We start from the raw sequence: 16,105 nt of genomic DNA, 5'->3' as shown, positions 1-16,105 counted from the left end.
TATATACCTATTACATCTATTCTATTATATTCTACTCTATTCTATTTCAAGTTTATACTATACTATACAGTGATGAGCGCGCTAATAACCGGCAAAATAGCTCAAAAGATGGAAAATATATTAAGTTGTCAGATAAAAAGAAATGCAACTAGTGGAGGTGGGATTTTATCAATATTTACTTATAATTTACATTACCATTATGGATAGTTTCCACCTTTATACCTTTAAACGTCAGCTAGTTAACTTCGGTCATAATCACGGGTCATAATTCTACGTATGACGTTCTTTCAAACCTAGTTTTAATAAGTTATGTATCTCTTCTTCTTCTATTGTTTATTGGCCTCTACCTGTATGGGTATTTGGCTGGTCCATCGTCTTGGAATAAAGGAAAAATCCCCTATTCACCTAAAATTTATAGTTGATATCGGACAAATACAACAAGGGTAAAATCTTTTCTCGTACAGGGATAACTGCCGACCATTACACAATCTGCTTCTATTTCTTCTTCTCGTTATTTAGTTAATTGGCAATTTCGAATTGTCATGGGACAAATACAACAAAGGCAAAAACCTTTCTAGCTCAGGGACAACTGCCGATCATTACAAGATTTCCCTGGTGTAAGCTGGGAGAATTATCCGGAGGGATAAAACCCAATAAAGGAAGAAGAAAATGATCATTACAAGATTGCGTAATGTGGCCTCAGTTAGTTGAAGTGAAGAACCCAGATGATTACAGACTGTTTATACAAAAGATTGTATTGTTATTTTACCTAGATTTGAATTATCTAGTAATCTAGTCGTATGTAATTTTTGACATATTGTTCAAATTATTTATTATTTTATCCATTCATTTCCAATATTTTGCTTTCCTCATAACTACGTATGACGTTAACATGGCATTACCATTTTTTTTATTTCGCATAAAGTAAAAATCAATTGAAGACAATAAAGCAAAATAAAAACAGTTTAATTAGTAGTAATTTTTTATTCTAAAATTAATTTAATTTCTACCATGATTTTAGACGTCTCGCATGTCACTACAGAACTGTCGAAGGTTGTTTCAAATCCCATATTTGTGACTTTTTTTGCAATAATTAAATATTCAAATTTGGAATTATTGAGTTATTAACTCTAAATTGTAGATGGTTGATTTTTTTTCTTTTATTCTAACAGGATGAGCTGGCCAAAATACCCATGTAGGTAGAGGCTAACAAAACCAAAGAAGAAGAAGAAGATATACATAACCTGATAAAACTGAGTTTGAAGGAACGTCATACGTAGAATTAGAATTATGACTGAAGCTAACTAGCTGACGTTTAAAGGTATAAAGGTGGAAACTATTCATAATGGTAATGTAAATTATAAGTTAATACCGATAAAATCCCACCTCCAGTAGTTTCATTTCTTTTTATCTCACAATTCAATACATTTTCCATCTTTTGAGCTATTTTGCCGGTTATTAGCGCGCTCATCACTGTACATATATCTATTCTAATCTATCTCCCTATTTTATTTATTTTATTAATCTGTTCTATTCTATTCTGTTTCAAATCAAACACTTTACTCAAACAAAGAAACAAACGACATTCAAAAGCTTCTAATAAAAAAATCATTGCATTGGTACTACTGAAAATATTGACATTTTTACAACATTCAGCCCTGTGATGTAACAAACCCGTTATAAATAACGTGTACACGTTATGTTAACATAACGTTTGAGTATAACAGCCTGTATAACGTGTTGCCAAAAATTAGATGTGATGTATCATGTTTTTAACGTGCACGTTATCCAGCATGTTATTTTCAAAACGTTAAAGTATCGTCTTGCGCGACAAGAATAACAGTATACAGAAATTGAATACGTTAGAGGAAGACAGACATAAACATGCAGCGTGCAACGAAGTACGCATCTTGTTCATCGCACTCGCACATCTGGCCTGGCACTTGCAACTTGCACCAAAACCAAGACGACTCAAGATGTTATTTGAAATTCCCGGTCCTCGGTCCGTGAGGTGTTCTTTCTATTGTGCATTTTATTTATTTTTTGGTTGTCGTGTTATGTTATAAAATGGCTCAACAAGGATTGAAATAAACTACAAAACGAACATACAAATGGATTTACCCAAACTGGTCTCTATAGTCTGTATGTTTTCTTAATTTAAGTATACGAATAAAATGTTTTTGTTTACAAATAACGTAACCTCAAAAAATAATACACTATTTCTAAAAAATAACTTTAACAATCCTTCTAATAGCATCATATTATTATTTTAATAACCCGACGTTTATAATCTGACAAAATTCTGGACTAAATTGTCCATTTTTTATATTTATTTATTCTTTATACTACACGTTATTTTATAACAAGAGGTTAAATAGGTCCCGTTAAAATGAACATGTTATGTTACCAGATAACGTTTTTGAGAAACGTTATTTGTCATACATCAATTTGTAGAATTTAACGTAAATGCAGGATAACGTGCACGTTATTTATAACGTGTTTGATACATCACAGGGGTGATTTATTCCAAGTTCCTTCAATTTTTTTGAGGACAAGAAAATTTTGCTTTCAAGAAATTCACGAATAGGCCGTTCCAAGATGCTGTCAAAATTAAATCAATATGGCTACCGGAAGGCAAACATTGAATATTATTCTATCAGGTTCTTATGGTTTTAGATCATTTTAGTTGTTGTACAAAGATTAATTTAACATTTTCTCTGGAAGTATTAATTTAGAAAGATAATATGCCTCATTGGTGTTGTGTTTTGAAGTGTGAAATGCAAAGTAATCGTGATAAAGTTAGCTTTTACCACTTACCATCAGTGCTACATTCTAAGCACAAAACTGAACCAATGTAACTAAATAAGTTATAGTTATCATCTGAGAGACAACAACAATGGTAAAATGCAATAAAATATTAAGATTTTACTAGCAAAATGGAAATTCCCCTGTAATCATCTTATATCTGGTAAGTTACAACATTTGAACATTAACCATTTTTGAAGATGTTAACAGTCTAATCTTGTAGGAAAACCAGCCGACTTAACTGATAATAACAATCCAGATTGGGTTCCTTCAATAAATATGGGGTATATAAACACAATGAAATGAGTTCCCCAAAATCTAAAATGGGAATTAAGGTACCAAAGGAGAATTAAAAGAAAAGGGTACCTACAAGAAAAAATTGCTTTTTTATTCCTCTTGAAATGATTTATAAGACACTGGACTGTCTTATATTCTACAAATACTAGGTAGGTCTATGATTTTACACATTTTTCATTAATGATACATTACTGTTACTTTAGTAGATTTAGAAACAGTGGATAGTTAGTGGTAGATAGTAGTTATTTGGTATAAAAGCTAGTTTAGTAGAAGACAAGATTTTGCCAAATAGTCAAACATATATTACAATGGAAAAATTAACAAATACATTTTATGTCATTAACATTAACACAGGATTTTAAATATCAGCTTAAGAAATTAGCTTTATCTTGTGAAAGTATAGAAAATGATGATGCCAAAACTAAAAATTATACTGGTTTAGCAAATTACAATGTTTTTAAAATAGCTTTAAAGTATATTACACCATTTATCAAATACCATCAAAATACTGTTTTGTCACCAAGTGATCAAGTATTGCTTACTTTAGCTAAACTAAGCTTAAACTTAGATTATAAAGATTTGGGATATAGGTTTAGTATTTCACCCTACCCGGTATCAACTTATTTCAAAAATACTTTGTATATAATGTGTCTTAGGTTAAAAAAATTTGTGTTCTGGCCTGATAGAGATATTTTAAAGAAAACTATGCAAAATTCACTTAAAGAATCTTTTCATGGAAATACTACAGGTATAATTGACTTTGGACGAATGTTGGTATGAAACGAATTATTTATTGTTCTGAAGCTAGTTATTTGAGGCATTTTTGTAATTAACTATTCTAATTGGGAAATAAGCCACAATTTAACTTAAAAAAATAATTTTATTAATCTTTCAACTTCCAAATCAGACGTCATTGTCAAAATACAAAATATTATTATTTATGCATATTATTACTTGTAAATATTTCTTCTGATTGTTAATTGTAAAGGATAGAAAAATTACCATTTATTTTATTTTTTTTAGAATCAGCTGAGAGAAGTGGTCTACAAAAACCCAGGAAGGAAACGGAATATGTGGCTACGAAAGGCAAAAGAAAGGTTTACAAAGCAAATGTGACACATTTTTTTGAAATATTTAGGAATATCAGTAAATTGCATTAAAAAAATGTATGAAAAGATTTTGTTCAATAAAAATGTTTATATTTATCAAGTATGTATTAATTGGTATGGCCACATATCGTCAGTGATGTAATAATACATCCTATCTGTTTTTTCATGAGTTTCGTAAGAGAGACTAAAAACTTGTCTTAGGGTCACCTCCTGTTTTCATATGATATTTTTTGACTTGTTTTGTAGTAAAAACTACAAAACAAGTCAAAACTTACATATGAACACAGGAGGTGACCTTAAAACATGTTTTTCCATCTCCTACAAAACTCATGAAAAAACAGATAGGAGGTATTGTCACATCAGCAAGGATGTACAGTGATGAGTGCCCTAATAACCGGCAAAATAGCACAAAAGACGGACAACATATTTAGTTGTGTGATAAAAAGAAATGAAACTAGTCGAGCTGGGAAATTTAGCGAAATTAACCTTTAAATTTTATTTTATATTGATTGTTTCCCACCTTTACACATATCAGAGGAGTATGTCAACTAAAACTGTCACTGTGACAGTGGTAGTTTCCAAACTCGTCTGATACGTCTGAAGGTGGTACACAATCAATACAATCTAAATGTATAAGTTAATATCGCTAAATTTCCCAGCTCGACTAGTTTCATTTCTTTTTATCTCACTACTTAATACGTTTTCCATCTTTTGTGCTATTTTGCAGGTTATTAGAGTGCTCATCACTGTATTTCTGGTATATCCAGGGAATGTCTACAAAATATATTTTGAATGTCCAAAGAACATTCGTGGACATTCATGGAATGTTCCAATAAGACATTCAGGTAATGTTTAAAATGCTGACACAGGATTTTCCTGGCATGTTCAGGGAACGTGTTTTCGGGGATATTCCAGGAATTTTTCAATGTCTGTGTACCTTCTATGGACATATATGGAATATTTTGGTGTTATTAGCACCGCACTCCACTTGCGATTTGTAATCAGGAAGATTGAACACATTGTTTCAAATACAAGTCAATCCATTTGTAACTAAATAATCATGGATTGACTTCTATTTGAAAGAATGTGTTCAATCTTCACGACTACAAATCGCAAGTGGAGTCCGGCGCTTAGAGCTACTTCCTCTTCGGTATTATGTATTATACTACAGAAATTAGGAACTTTCCTTCTAAATATATGTATGCATCTTGGCCATCAAACATTTTTTTAAGGGGTTACATAGGTCTTATGGGTAAAAAAAGTGACTTTTTAAAAAAATTATATCTCGAAAACTAAAATTTATTTTTATTTATAATTGGAACATGTAAAAGTATAGTACTTAAGGTAGTCTCAAAAAAAGTTTCAGCCAAAAATATTCATTTTTGTAGAGTTTAAGTTTTTTTGCGGTGGGCAGCATAACTAAGTCCAGTCTCATTTGAAATCAAAAAGTTTCTTGTAGTTTATACCTCTGGCTAGTAAATGAACGAAGGAATTAAAAAAAATGAAATTTGAAGATTTTATATAAGTTTAAACACATTTTTGACCCCAATTTTTCTCATTTTTAAAGTAGTTTTTTTTGATAAAACAAAAATGACCTCATCTAATAAAAAAATCTTTGTTCATTCACTAACCAGAGGTATAAACTACAAGAAATTTCAGATGAGACTGGACTTGTTATGCTGCTCACCGCAAAAAAGGGCTGTTGTCGAAAAATTGCAGTCAACTCTACAAAAATGAATATATTTGGCTGAAATTTTTTTGAGTGTACTATACTTTTACATGTTCCAATTATAAATAAAAATAATTTTTAGTTTCCAAGATATAATTTTTTTAAAAAGTCACTTTTTTTACCCGCAAGACCTATGTAACCCCTTAATAACTGCCTTTCCATGCTGTAGCAAACTTAACAAATTGTTGATTTCAAATTGTAACAGTTAAGTTTTGCAAAGTATGCTGCCCTCTTGTATCTTCTGTGTTATCTTCATCATACAATTACTTCATCTAAAAACTTTCTGCCATATATTCATTTTGTTGCTAAAATTATTTCCTGATCCATGGGTTGAATAAGCGATGTATTTTTTGGCAAAAACATACAACTAAAGTTGCCATGTTTTGATCATAGAATATTTTCAGAGGGATGAGCAGGAGCGTTGTCTAAAATCAAAAAACATTTCACCTCTTCCGGCAGAGTCTCAGTTTCTTCTCTTGAAATTTTTTCACTGCAGGTACAGTCGGAGAAATGAAAGAGTACCCATAAACGATCACATATTATTAACATAATTAATCTATTTCTATCGTTTGTTATTTATAGAAAAAGAACAGCAAATACAAAATATGTGATTGTACCTGTTTGACGTGACCGTTCATGGGTATTCTTTCATTTTTCCGACTGTACAAATTCTTTAAAAGGTCAATTTTTTAAGATATCTGGGGTGAACCACTATGATGAAATTATTTATTTTTATAGCTCCACAATTATATACAAATCCTACCTCAAAATATTTGTAAGAATTTAAACTCTTGAATGCCTTCATTTGTTGACCTGAGTAAAAACTATTACTAAGCTCCAAATACAAAAAAACTATGTCCATGTAAGTAACTATATTTGTCCATGTTGTCACCCTTGAAAAACTTTTTCTACTGTAGGTTAACTCATACCCCTTGAGGGAAAATGGATCTATATACCAAAAGCTTTTGAAAATATTTACTTATGTTTATTTATTCACTGCTTACAACTAAATACAGTCGTTAAAGTACTTCTACAGCTAGAAGCTACAGAAGTCAACAGCAAAATGTTCGGAAAATACAACTATAAAAAACTATTATACAACGATTAAACTATTATATAAAAACAATTATATAAACCACTATTTTATAACAACAATAACTATTTTATAAAAAAACTATTAAACGTAAAAAACTTAAGAAACTCAATGCGGTACAAATATAAATAATTTCAATGTTTGCCTTCCAGCTTTCAATTAGTGTCATAAACGTCAAAGTCTTGAAATGGCCTATTTATTGACGTCAAGTTAATAACGAACAAATATGGATGTCAAATTGTGCTTTGAGAACACGTCAAATTTGGCCTTGAATAACTTGGTCAATTTATTGTTCAATTTAGTTGATGTAAAGTCCACTTAACAGATATATTAATATTATGTGACACATGACAGAAGCTCGAAACAAATGGTTGCGTTCGGACGACCACAGCGGCTGACTGTCAGCAGAAATCGGCTGAGTGGTTGTATCCAGCGCTGATAGGGAAAGCTTAGTAAATCTCTCAGCGGCTGACTTCCAGCGGTGTCGTCTAAACGCTACCGCTGGCTCAGCTGTCCAGCCGCTGTGGTCGTCCGAACGCACCCTGTTAAAAAGCCCTATGCCCACAAACCATACATACTTATAGACGTTTCACGATCATGTTAATCTTTCGGATCGAATTAACGCCATCTCTTGATTGGAATGGGAACTAAATTGACAAATTTTAGTTATGTAGGAATTTCAAATTATAAATTTTGCGGGATTTTTGATGAAATTTCGCAGGAAATTAAAACAACAGAAAGAAAATTCAATGTTTTACTGAAAACTTCAAATGTTCCAATTTGTTTTCAAAATGATATAAACACTACTGCCATGTGTCACGTGAAAGCACTGATGTGTAATTGAGTTGAATGAAAATTTTTGAAAGAATCTTGTAGGATGATTGTTTAGATAAATACCTTATATTCTTTTACAAACTTCCAAAAATATATAGGCCCAAAATGTTGATGACACACTTGTCTATTAGAATAAACTGTTTCAGGATCTATTATATTCTTTTTTAAATGTGGAGAAACACAACACGGGATGATCAATGTAAACTAAAAATTCTACTCACAAAAACGGAGAGGAGGTTAATACAATTGATTAAACGTAACACCACTATAATAAAATATTTAAGCCACAAACTGTAAAATAAAAAGTAAATAACAAATTAATTTAATTGTCAACTGTCAGTTTTAAATATGACAAGAGAATTGACTGACAGCGACATCTCTGGATTGGAATGGTAACTAATTTGCTGTCTTGACCTTGACAATTTACGTGAAACGTCTAGTGCCTATGCCTATGTGGAATTTGTCAAATCATTTCGTTTCACGTTTGTCGTTTGTAATACGTTTGCAGAGAGTGTATTAGTGTATTGTATTTTAGTATTTTACAATTCTTTGAATTGCAGATTATTTAGCGGTTTAGTACAAAAACCTGAAGTAAATTCTATAACGGAAAGTGCTTAAATTTTAATGGTAAAATGGTAATTATTTATTTCTTTTAATTTAAAACCTTTATTTATTAAGGTTATATTTATAATGACAAAGCCAAAATTTATTTTATTCCTTAATGGTATTTTCTCATTTTTTATTTAAATAGCAAATACACGGTTTATACTGTACTGCGGTAATATATTCACTGTATATTTAGGGCCGGTACTTTCCGTCCCGATTAACCGGAGGTAGCTAACCAGGGTTTAATCGGGACAGAAAGTACTGGACCTAATATAAAAAATAACCATTTAATATAAAAAAGTTATAGCATTGTTAAAATCATTATGTTTTAGTCCATTCTAGCTTACAATGGTGGTGCTATGGTGGCGATGAAGGGAGAAAACTGTGTAGCAATTGCAGCAGATAGGCGGTTTGGTATTCAAGCCCAAACAGTAGCTACAAATTTCCAAAAAATCTTTGAAATGGGACCACATTTATATGTGGGTCTTCCAGGATTAGCCACAGATACCCAAACAGTTATGGAAAAACTCCGTTTCCGAAAAAACTTGTACGAACTTAAGGAAAATCGAAAAATATCTCCAAAAGTATTTGCCTCTATGATATCAAATATGTTGTATGAAAAAAGATTTGGGCCATTTTTTGTAGAACCTGTAGTAGCTGGACTTCTACCTAATACTTATGAACCCTTTATCTGTAATATGGATTTAATTGGTTGTATAAACCAACCTTCAGACTTTGTTGTTGGTGGAACAGCGTCAGCACAGTTGTATGGTATGTGTGAAGCACTTTGGGAGCCTAACCTAGGACCTGAGGATCTTTTTGAAACCATCTCTCAAGCTCTCATCAATGCCTTTGACAGAGATGCCATTTCTGGTTGGGGAGCTACAGTGTACATCATGTAAGTATGTATTAAATATTGTATGAGCCCCAATTCATATGAATTGGACCAAATCTAATACGCAACTTCTGAATTAGAATTTTATTTAACTATTATAAATTAAATGGATAAAATTAAACTTACTACTTATGCTTCTTTTCATGAGCATTTTTCAGTGTGTCACAAATGATAGAAAAAAAGGTAAGGCCGTGATAATATACATTTTAGTGACATGACATTTTAGTTAAATCTGACAGTTGTCAAATTTTATTTGCAATTTGGCATAAAAACAAATCAATTCTGTTTACTGCATTTATAAAATGGTATTTTCTTTGATTTGTAGGTATAGTCTTATAAATTGTACAGATTATATTTGTAGATATATTATATAATTCGAAAATAATTTTTTTGCGATTATAGCAACATCTATTGACAACTAGAATAAATGTTATAAATGTCACTGACGAAATGTAATCACTGACGTGCGTTTTTTTCTTCCACATGCAATTTAACGCATTAGAAAGAAATCGAAAAACTGTGACGCACTGAAAGATCCTCATGAGAAAAAGCATAGGCGGTTTGACCAATTAATCAACAATATCGATTCAGTTTCAATAATTACTGGCGAAAGCACATATTTTCCTGCTCTGTTAATGATGTACAAATTGTACAGATTATATTTGTAGATATATTATATAATTCGAAAATAATTTTTTTGCGATTATAGCAACATCTATTGACAACTAGAATAAATGTTATAAATGTCACTGACGAAATGTAATCACTGACGTGCGTTTTTTTCTTCCACATGCAATTTAACGCGTTAGAAAGAAATCGAAAAACTGTGACGCACTGAAAGATCCTCATGAGAAAAAGCATAGGCGGTTTGACCAATTAATCAACAATATCGATTCAGTTTCAATAATTACTGGCGAAAGCACATATTTTCCTGCTCTGTTAATGATGTACAATTTAAGTGATATTTATTAGTGTTTAATGTGTTGTTTTGTATCAAAAAATCCGTAAAAGTTCAGACCCTATTAATCTGTAAGTTATCTTTCATTTTTATTAGTGAATGTTTCAGAAATTGCATTTATTTGCAATTAGAAGCACATATTCTCCTAATTGAGTTCAACAAAAACTTAAGTACTCTTCATAAAAAGTTATCAGTACTTCTACAAATAATATATTTTGAAGATAGGCCAGTGCTTGATCTAAACTTTTAAATATGTCATGCACAAAATGTTTGTTGGATGTCAGTGGTGGTGAATGTTGGGTTTGTGATGGTTGCGATCAAAATATTCATCATCAATGTGCCAATCTGACAGCATCAGAAATCAGGGTGTTGGAGTTGAAGGGTAGAAGAGTCCTTAAACTTTTTTGCGAATCCTGTGAGGATGGAATCAAAATGATTCCTTTGATGAAGAAACAAATAAGTTCTCTTGAACAAAAGGTGGAACAACTTATTAATAATCAGGCCATGGACATGATTGAACAAATAAAGTCTTTTAGAAGTGAGTTGGACTCTTTGAATGGCTCTTTTCAGGTAAGCTTTAATGAACTTAAATCTGAAATTCGATCTGAAATATCCAGTTTGAAAGATATAAGAGTTGCTCAAACAACTGAACCTACTGAACAAATCACAACAGACCAATCAGTGTTAAGTGAAATGATCGAGAGACAGAAAAGATCCAACAACATTATGATTTTTAATATGCCTGAGTATGGTGAGGATGACGATTTAAACAAAGCCACAGACCTCTTGTCTGGATTAATGAACTCAGCCATTGATATTGCTGAGGCCGTACGAATTGGAAAAAAGAACAAAAATGGATACCGTTCATACAGAATTGTCCTTCGTAATCATAAAGACTATCTGGCAATACTCAGAAACAGAAGAAATATTGATAGGTCACTAAAGATTTTTATCGATTCAGATCTTACCCCACACCAGAGAACAGCATTAAACACTGTCAAGAGTGAACTTAAGGAAAGAGAGAGAAAGGGCGAACAAAACTTATTTAGCAAGTACTTAAATGGCACTCCTAGAATAATGTCAAAAAACTAACACAGTCTTCCTCTGGACTGTGGGTTTATTTCCAAAATGTAGGAGGTCTCAGAACTAAGCTTGACCATTTGTTTATGAATGTTTCCTATTCCTATTCTCACTACAGTATCATCATATTCAACGAGACCTGGTTGACATGTAACTATGCCGATGAAGAGCTGCAGTTGTTTGACCTCAACGTATATAGAACTGATCGCTCCAGTGAAACAAGTTCATTCTCAAGAGGTGGTGGAGTCCTTATTGCAGTTCATAAGGGCTTAAGCAGTAGATCTTTAAAAGTTAACGGGACAATCGAACAGCTTTTTGTCTTGGTGACCGAAGGTGCAAATCAGTTTATTATAGGAACAGCATATTTTCCACCTAAGTCTACATTGGACAAATATTCCATATTTTGTGAAACCCTGGAAAAAATAGCCGAAGATTATCCATCTGCACACTATTATCTGGCTGCTGACTTCAATTTACCAAACTGCGAATGGTTTTCAAATGATATGTGCTCTTCAACAATTCCTCTGCCAGGTGCCACAGCTTCTGAAGTTGAAGCCCTGCAGGTTGTGACTGGTATGTGTGCATACCACAATTTGTTTCAGTCCAATACTATTGTGAATGCAACTGGTAATATTCTGGACTTGGTGTTGGTCGATGATGCTGATGTAACTGTGTCCAGAGCTAATGAAGCTCTTTTGAGGGAGGGTATGCATCACCCACCCCTGGAATTTGAGATAAAGATGACCAAAAGGCGCCCCAATGATGGTGGTTTGGTTAGTGACGGTTTTTATAGGGACTTCAAGTCAGCTGACTATGTGAAAATAACTGATTTTTTGTCACAGTTCTGTTGGGATAATTTATTTTTAGGAAAAACACTGAATCAAATTGTAAATATTTTCTATGATATAGTTTACTTAGCTATAGAATTATTCATCCCCCTAAAAAGGTATTCAAAACGTAGATTCCCTCCTTGGTTCTCTTTAGAGTTAAAGAACCGGATAGTTGAGAAAAAGAAAGCTCACAAAAAATATCTTTTATCTAAATCAGTTCTGGATTATCAGACTTTTTCACAGCTGAGGGCTAATTGTAAATTGTTAAAAGCTGAAAGCTACAGAAATCATATTTACTTAACAGAATTATCAATAAGAAATAATTTGAAGGGATTTTGGTCGTTTGTGAATTCACAGAGAGGAAAGCCCTCTATGCCCGCTGTGTTGAGGTATGGTGGTGTTGAATCCGGTCATGGACCAGATATTGTAAATCTTTTTGCAGAATATTTTTCTACAGTATATTCCACTCAAATATGTGTCATACCCAGTGACTCACCAGCATTTGGTCTTACTAATCTGACTGGCTTCAACATAACTATATCTGATATTTATCTAAAATTATCAGAACTGGATGCGAATAAGGGTCCTGGTCCTGATGGATTGCCTCCTAGCTTTCTCAAGAACTGTTGTTTTATATTATCCAGACCTCTTTTTCACATCTTTAATCTATCCTTAAATACAGGTGAATTTCCAGAATGTTGGAAAAATAGTTATTTAACACCCATTTATAAAGCGGGAGATAATTCATTGGTGAATAATTACAGGCCCATTAGTATAATTAGTGTAATACCAAAGATATTTGAATGTTTTGTATGTGACTATCTTAAAGCTTCACTTGAAAAACAACTAGTAGACCAACAATTTGGATTTCGGAATAACAGATCAACCGAATGTAACACACTAGTATTTGTGGACTTCCTGAGGAAGGCATTGGAGAGGGGTTGTAGGGTACATGCACTATACACCGATTTCTCCAAGGCCTTTGATCGGGTCAACCATAATATTTTAATATTTAAACTTAAACAAATGGGTGTTAATGGTCCACTTCTTGAGTGGCTGAGAACATACTTGATTGACCGAGTTCAGATGGTGCGTATCAGGGATTTTGTTTCCAGTGAGATTAAGGTTCATTCAGGAGTACCTCAGGGTTCACATTTGGGGCCCCTGTTATTTAACATATTCATCAATGATATACACCACTGCTTCCGACACAGTTCACCTCTGCTTTTTGCAGATGATCTAAAGTTCTATACAATTATCAACAATACAGAAGACTGTATTAATCTTCAACATGATCTTGATCGGTTGAGTGAGTGGTGTATGTTGAATGCCATGGCCCTGAATGAATCTAAGTGTCATGCTATTTCTTTTGGACGATCGAGAGACCCAATAGAATATAATTATAATATACAGAATATTCCTGTTGACTGGGTTACTGAAATTCGTGATTTGGGAATTAATTTAGACTGTAAACTTTTATTTGAATCACATTATACATCAAAAATTTCCAAATCTTTACAAATGCTTGGTTTTATAAAAAGATGCACTAGAGACTTTCAGAATATTGATGCAATTAAATTACTATATTGTTCTTTAGTTAGACCTCATCTAGAGTATTGTTCTTGTGTTTGGTCTCCATCTTACAATATTTACATAACAAAAATCGAGACAGTCCAACACAAGTTCTTAAGGTACATAGCATATAAACTGGGTATACCTTTTGAGTTAAATCAGTTAAATTATTATCAAATTGAAACCCAATTGGGTATTCTCTCATTGCGTGACCGACGAGTAATTAAGGATGCAAGGATGCTCTATGGCATAATTAATTCAACAGTTTTGTGTCCTCAGCTACTTGAGCAGGTTGGTCTCCATGTACCTCTCCGCAGAACTCGATTAAATCAAACATTCTATGTTCCTATCCATAGAACCAACTATGCATATAACAACTTTTTATCTCGAGCACTAAGATGGGCAAACACTCAACCTGATCTAGATTTCTTTGCACCGAAGTCTGAATTCATCTCTGGCCTCAGACGTTTGTTTGTTTGAGTAGTTGTTGGATATTCATTATTGTGATATATGAATCTGATTTATGTGTTTAAGTATGTGATATTTATATTTTATTGTATTATCGTTTTATTATTACTATTTTACTGTAGTTTTATTATTATTGACACATGTATTATGTATATTGGACTTATAAACTTGTAATCTTATTGGGCAGTGTCCCGTTGAAAATAAATAAATAAATAAATAAATATCTTATAAGTCCTTTTATCCTATGACGGCCGATATGCAATTAAGAGATGATCAGTCAGTCTCAAACAGTGGGGCGTTAATATTTAATTCCGATCGCTTGAAAAGTAAAAATATTTAATTTCTTGTATTTTATGTTCAGTAAGAATATTGGATTTTACTCTATTAAAGGCAAATACAATGAAAATAATATGTATATACAGGGCGTGTTAAAAGAAGTGAGACGGAATATTTCAATTACTCGAAATTATTTGTCGACATCAAATGTTCATTAAGGTCTCTATTTTGGGTAGAATGAAAATTATACGAATGGTTTTGCATGCAGTAAAATTGGAAAATACTTGACAAGTTGCTGGTATGTCCAAATTTGAATTAAATGCATCCAGGACTTTACTTTCTACAGACACTGTATTAAATATAACCTCGAAACAAACTGAAACTAAATCACTTCCCAAGTTTTCAACAAAACAAAAGGTTTAAACAAGTGTAGTAGTGATTGCAAAAATGGTTCCCATGTTTTAAATAAGATTTTTGCTGATTATGTACTTTGCTAAAATATTAAATGACACCAATACAATTCACAACCATCATTTAATTTTTAACCATAAACAAAAGTGTAATATGGTGACAAGTTTGAATTTGATCCACTTTGTCCATAACAGTGTCACTAACAGATATTTTTAAATACCATGGATCATTTTCCAATGATTGGGTGGATTTAAGAAATACATACTAGACAATTTTTTTTTACTTGTATAAAGGAGATCCAGTACTTGTATAAAGGAGATTATTATTATATTATTAGTATGACACATGGTACTCCTTATATTTTTCAGATAATATGGTTTTGTAAAGGCATAACTTTGATTATTGGCTAAACCTACATTATATGGTACCTCACAAAAAATTAAAAAAAATTAACATGTAATAAATTCACTGTTTAAATAAGATACAGTGCGCTGGAATAAGTGTTACCCCCCCCCCCCTCCCCCCTTAATAACTCATTTATTTCTAGCACATAAGCAAAACGCTCGGACAGGTCGATTTTTAAAGTAATCAAAGTACCTATATTATAACATCAATGTTTCGAACTTTACGTGATCCCACTTCAGGTGATAGGCAAAACTTTTATTTTTTTAAATGGGAAAGTACATCATTTAAAAGCGTTTGAAATACTTATTACAAAAATGTATAACACTTTAATCCTTTTTAGCGTAGGCGCAAAATTTGGATCGAATTGTTTTTAAATGCATTCATTTTTTTCGAATCCTGAGAAAATTAATAATATGCTATTGATTATGTATTTTAGAAAGGAACTACAACGTTAACGGGGTTTTATTGTTTCATATAGTCAATAGGGAGTTTTTGTTGCTACATAACGTAACGCATCTCCGTATACGTAAGCAACTAACGTGTCGTAGAGGATAAATGTTAAAATAGGTAGTTTTTGTAACTGCCTTAACGTAACGTAAAGCAAATCGTAAAGTCATTTTTAAATTCCGTTGACATTAAAAAAATAAAACAATGTTCACACAATATACAATTACTATACTTATATAAAAAAAGATAAATGAATGATGAAGTTATATGGTTTTAATTGCTTCTATGTA

The 16,105-nt window shown here is 32.1% G+C and overlaps 1 protein-coding gene and 1 long non-coding RNA gene across 2 annotated transcripts in view; both read left to right on the top strand.

Moving 5' to 3' along the window:
- Positions 1 to 1,489: 1,489 nt before the first annotated feature.
- Positions 1,490 to 4,307, top strand: LOC126882175 (uncharacterized). Its single transcript, XR_007697200.1, has 2 exons — positions 1,490 to 3,251; positions 4,126 to 4,307. It is a non-coding gene; the product is annotated as an uncharacterized LOC126882175 (long non-coding RNA).
- Positions 4,308 to 8,297: 3,990 nt separating this feature from the next.
- Positions 8,298 to 16,105, top strand: part of LOC126882174 (proteasome subunit beta type-3) — a 127,175-nt gene continuing 119,367 nt past the window's right edge. Inside the window, exons 1-2 of the mRNA XM_050646991.1 lie at positions 8,298 to 8,502; positions 8,806 to 9,371. Coding sequence (XP_050502948.1) covers positions 8,500 to 8,502; positions 8,806 to 9,371 — 569 coding nt within the window. The 5' untranslated portion in view covers positions 8,298 to 8,499. The remainder of the gene's footprint in view (positions 8,503 to 8,805; positions 9,372 to 16,105) is intronic.

The sequence above is a fragment of the Diabrotica virgifera genome, chromosome 3, assembly GCF_917563875.1.
Source record: "Diabrotica virgifera virgifera chromosome 3, PGI_DIABVI_V3a".
Classification (NCBI taxonomy): domain Eukaryota; kingdom Metazoa; phylum Arthropoda; class Insecta; order Coleoptera; family Chrysomelidae; genus Diabrotica; species Diabrotica virgifera.
This window is presented reverse-complemented; position numbering and strand designations above follow the sequence as displayed.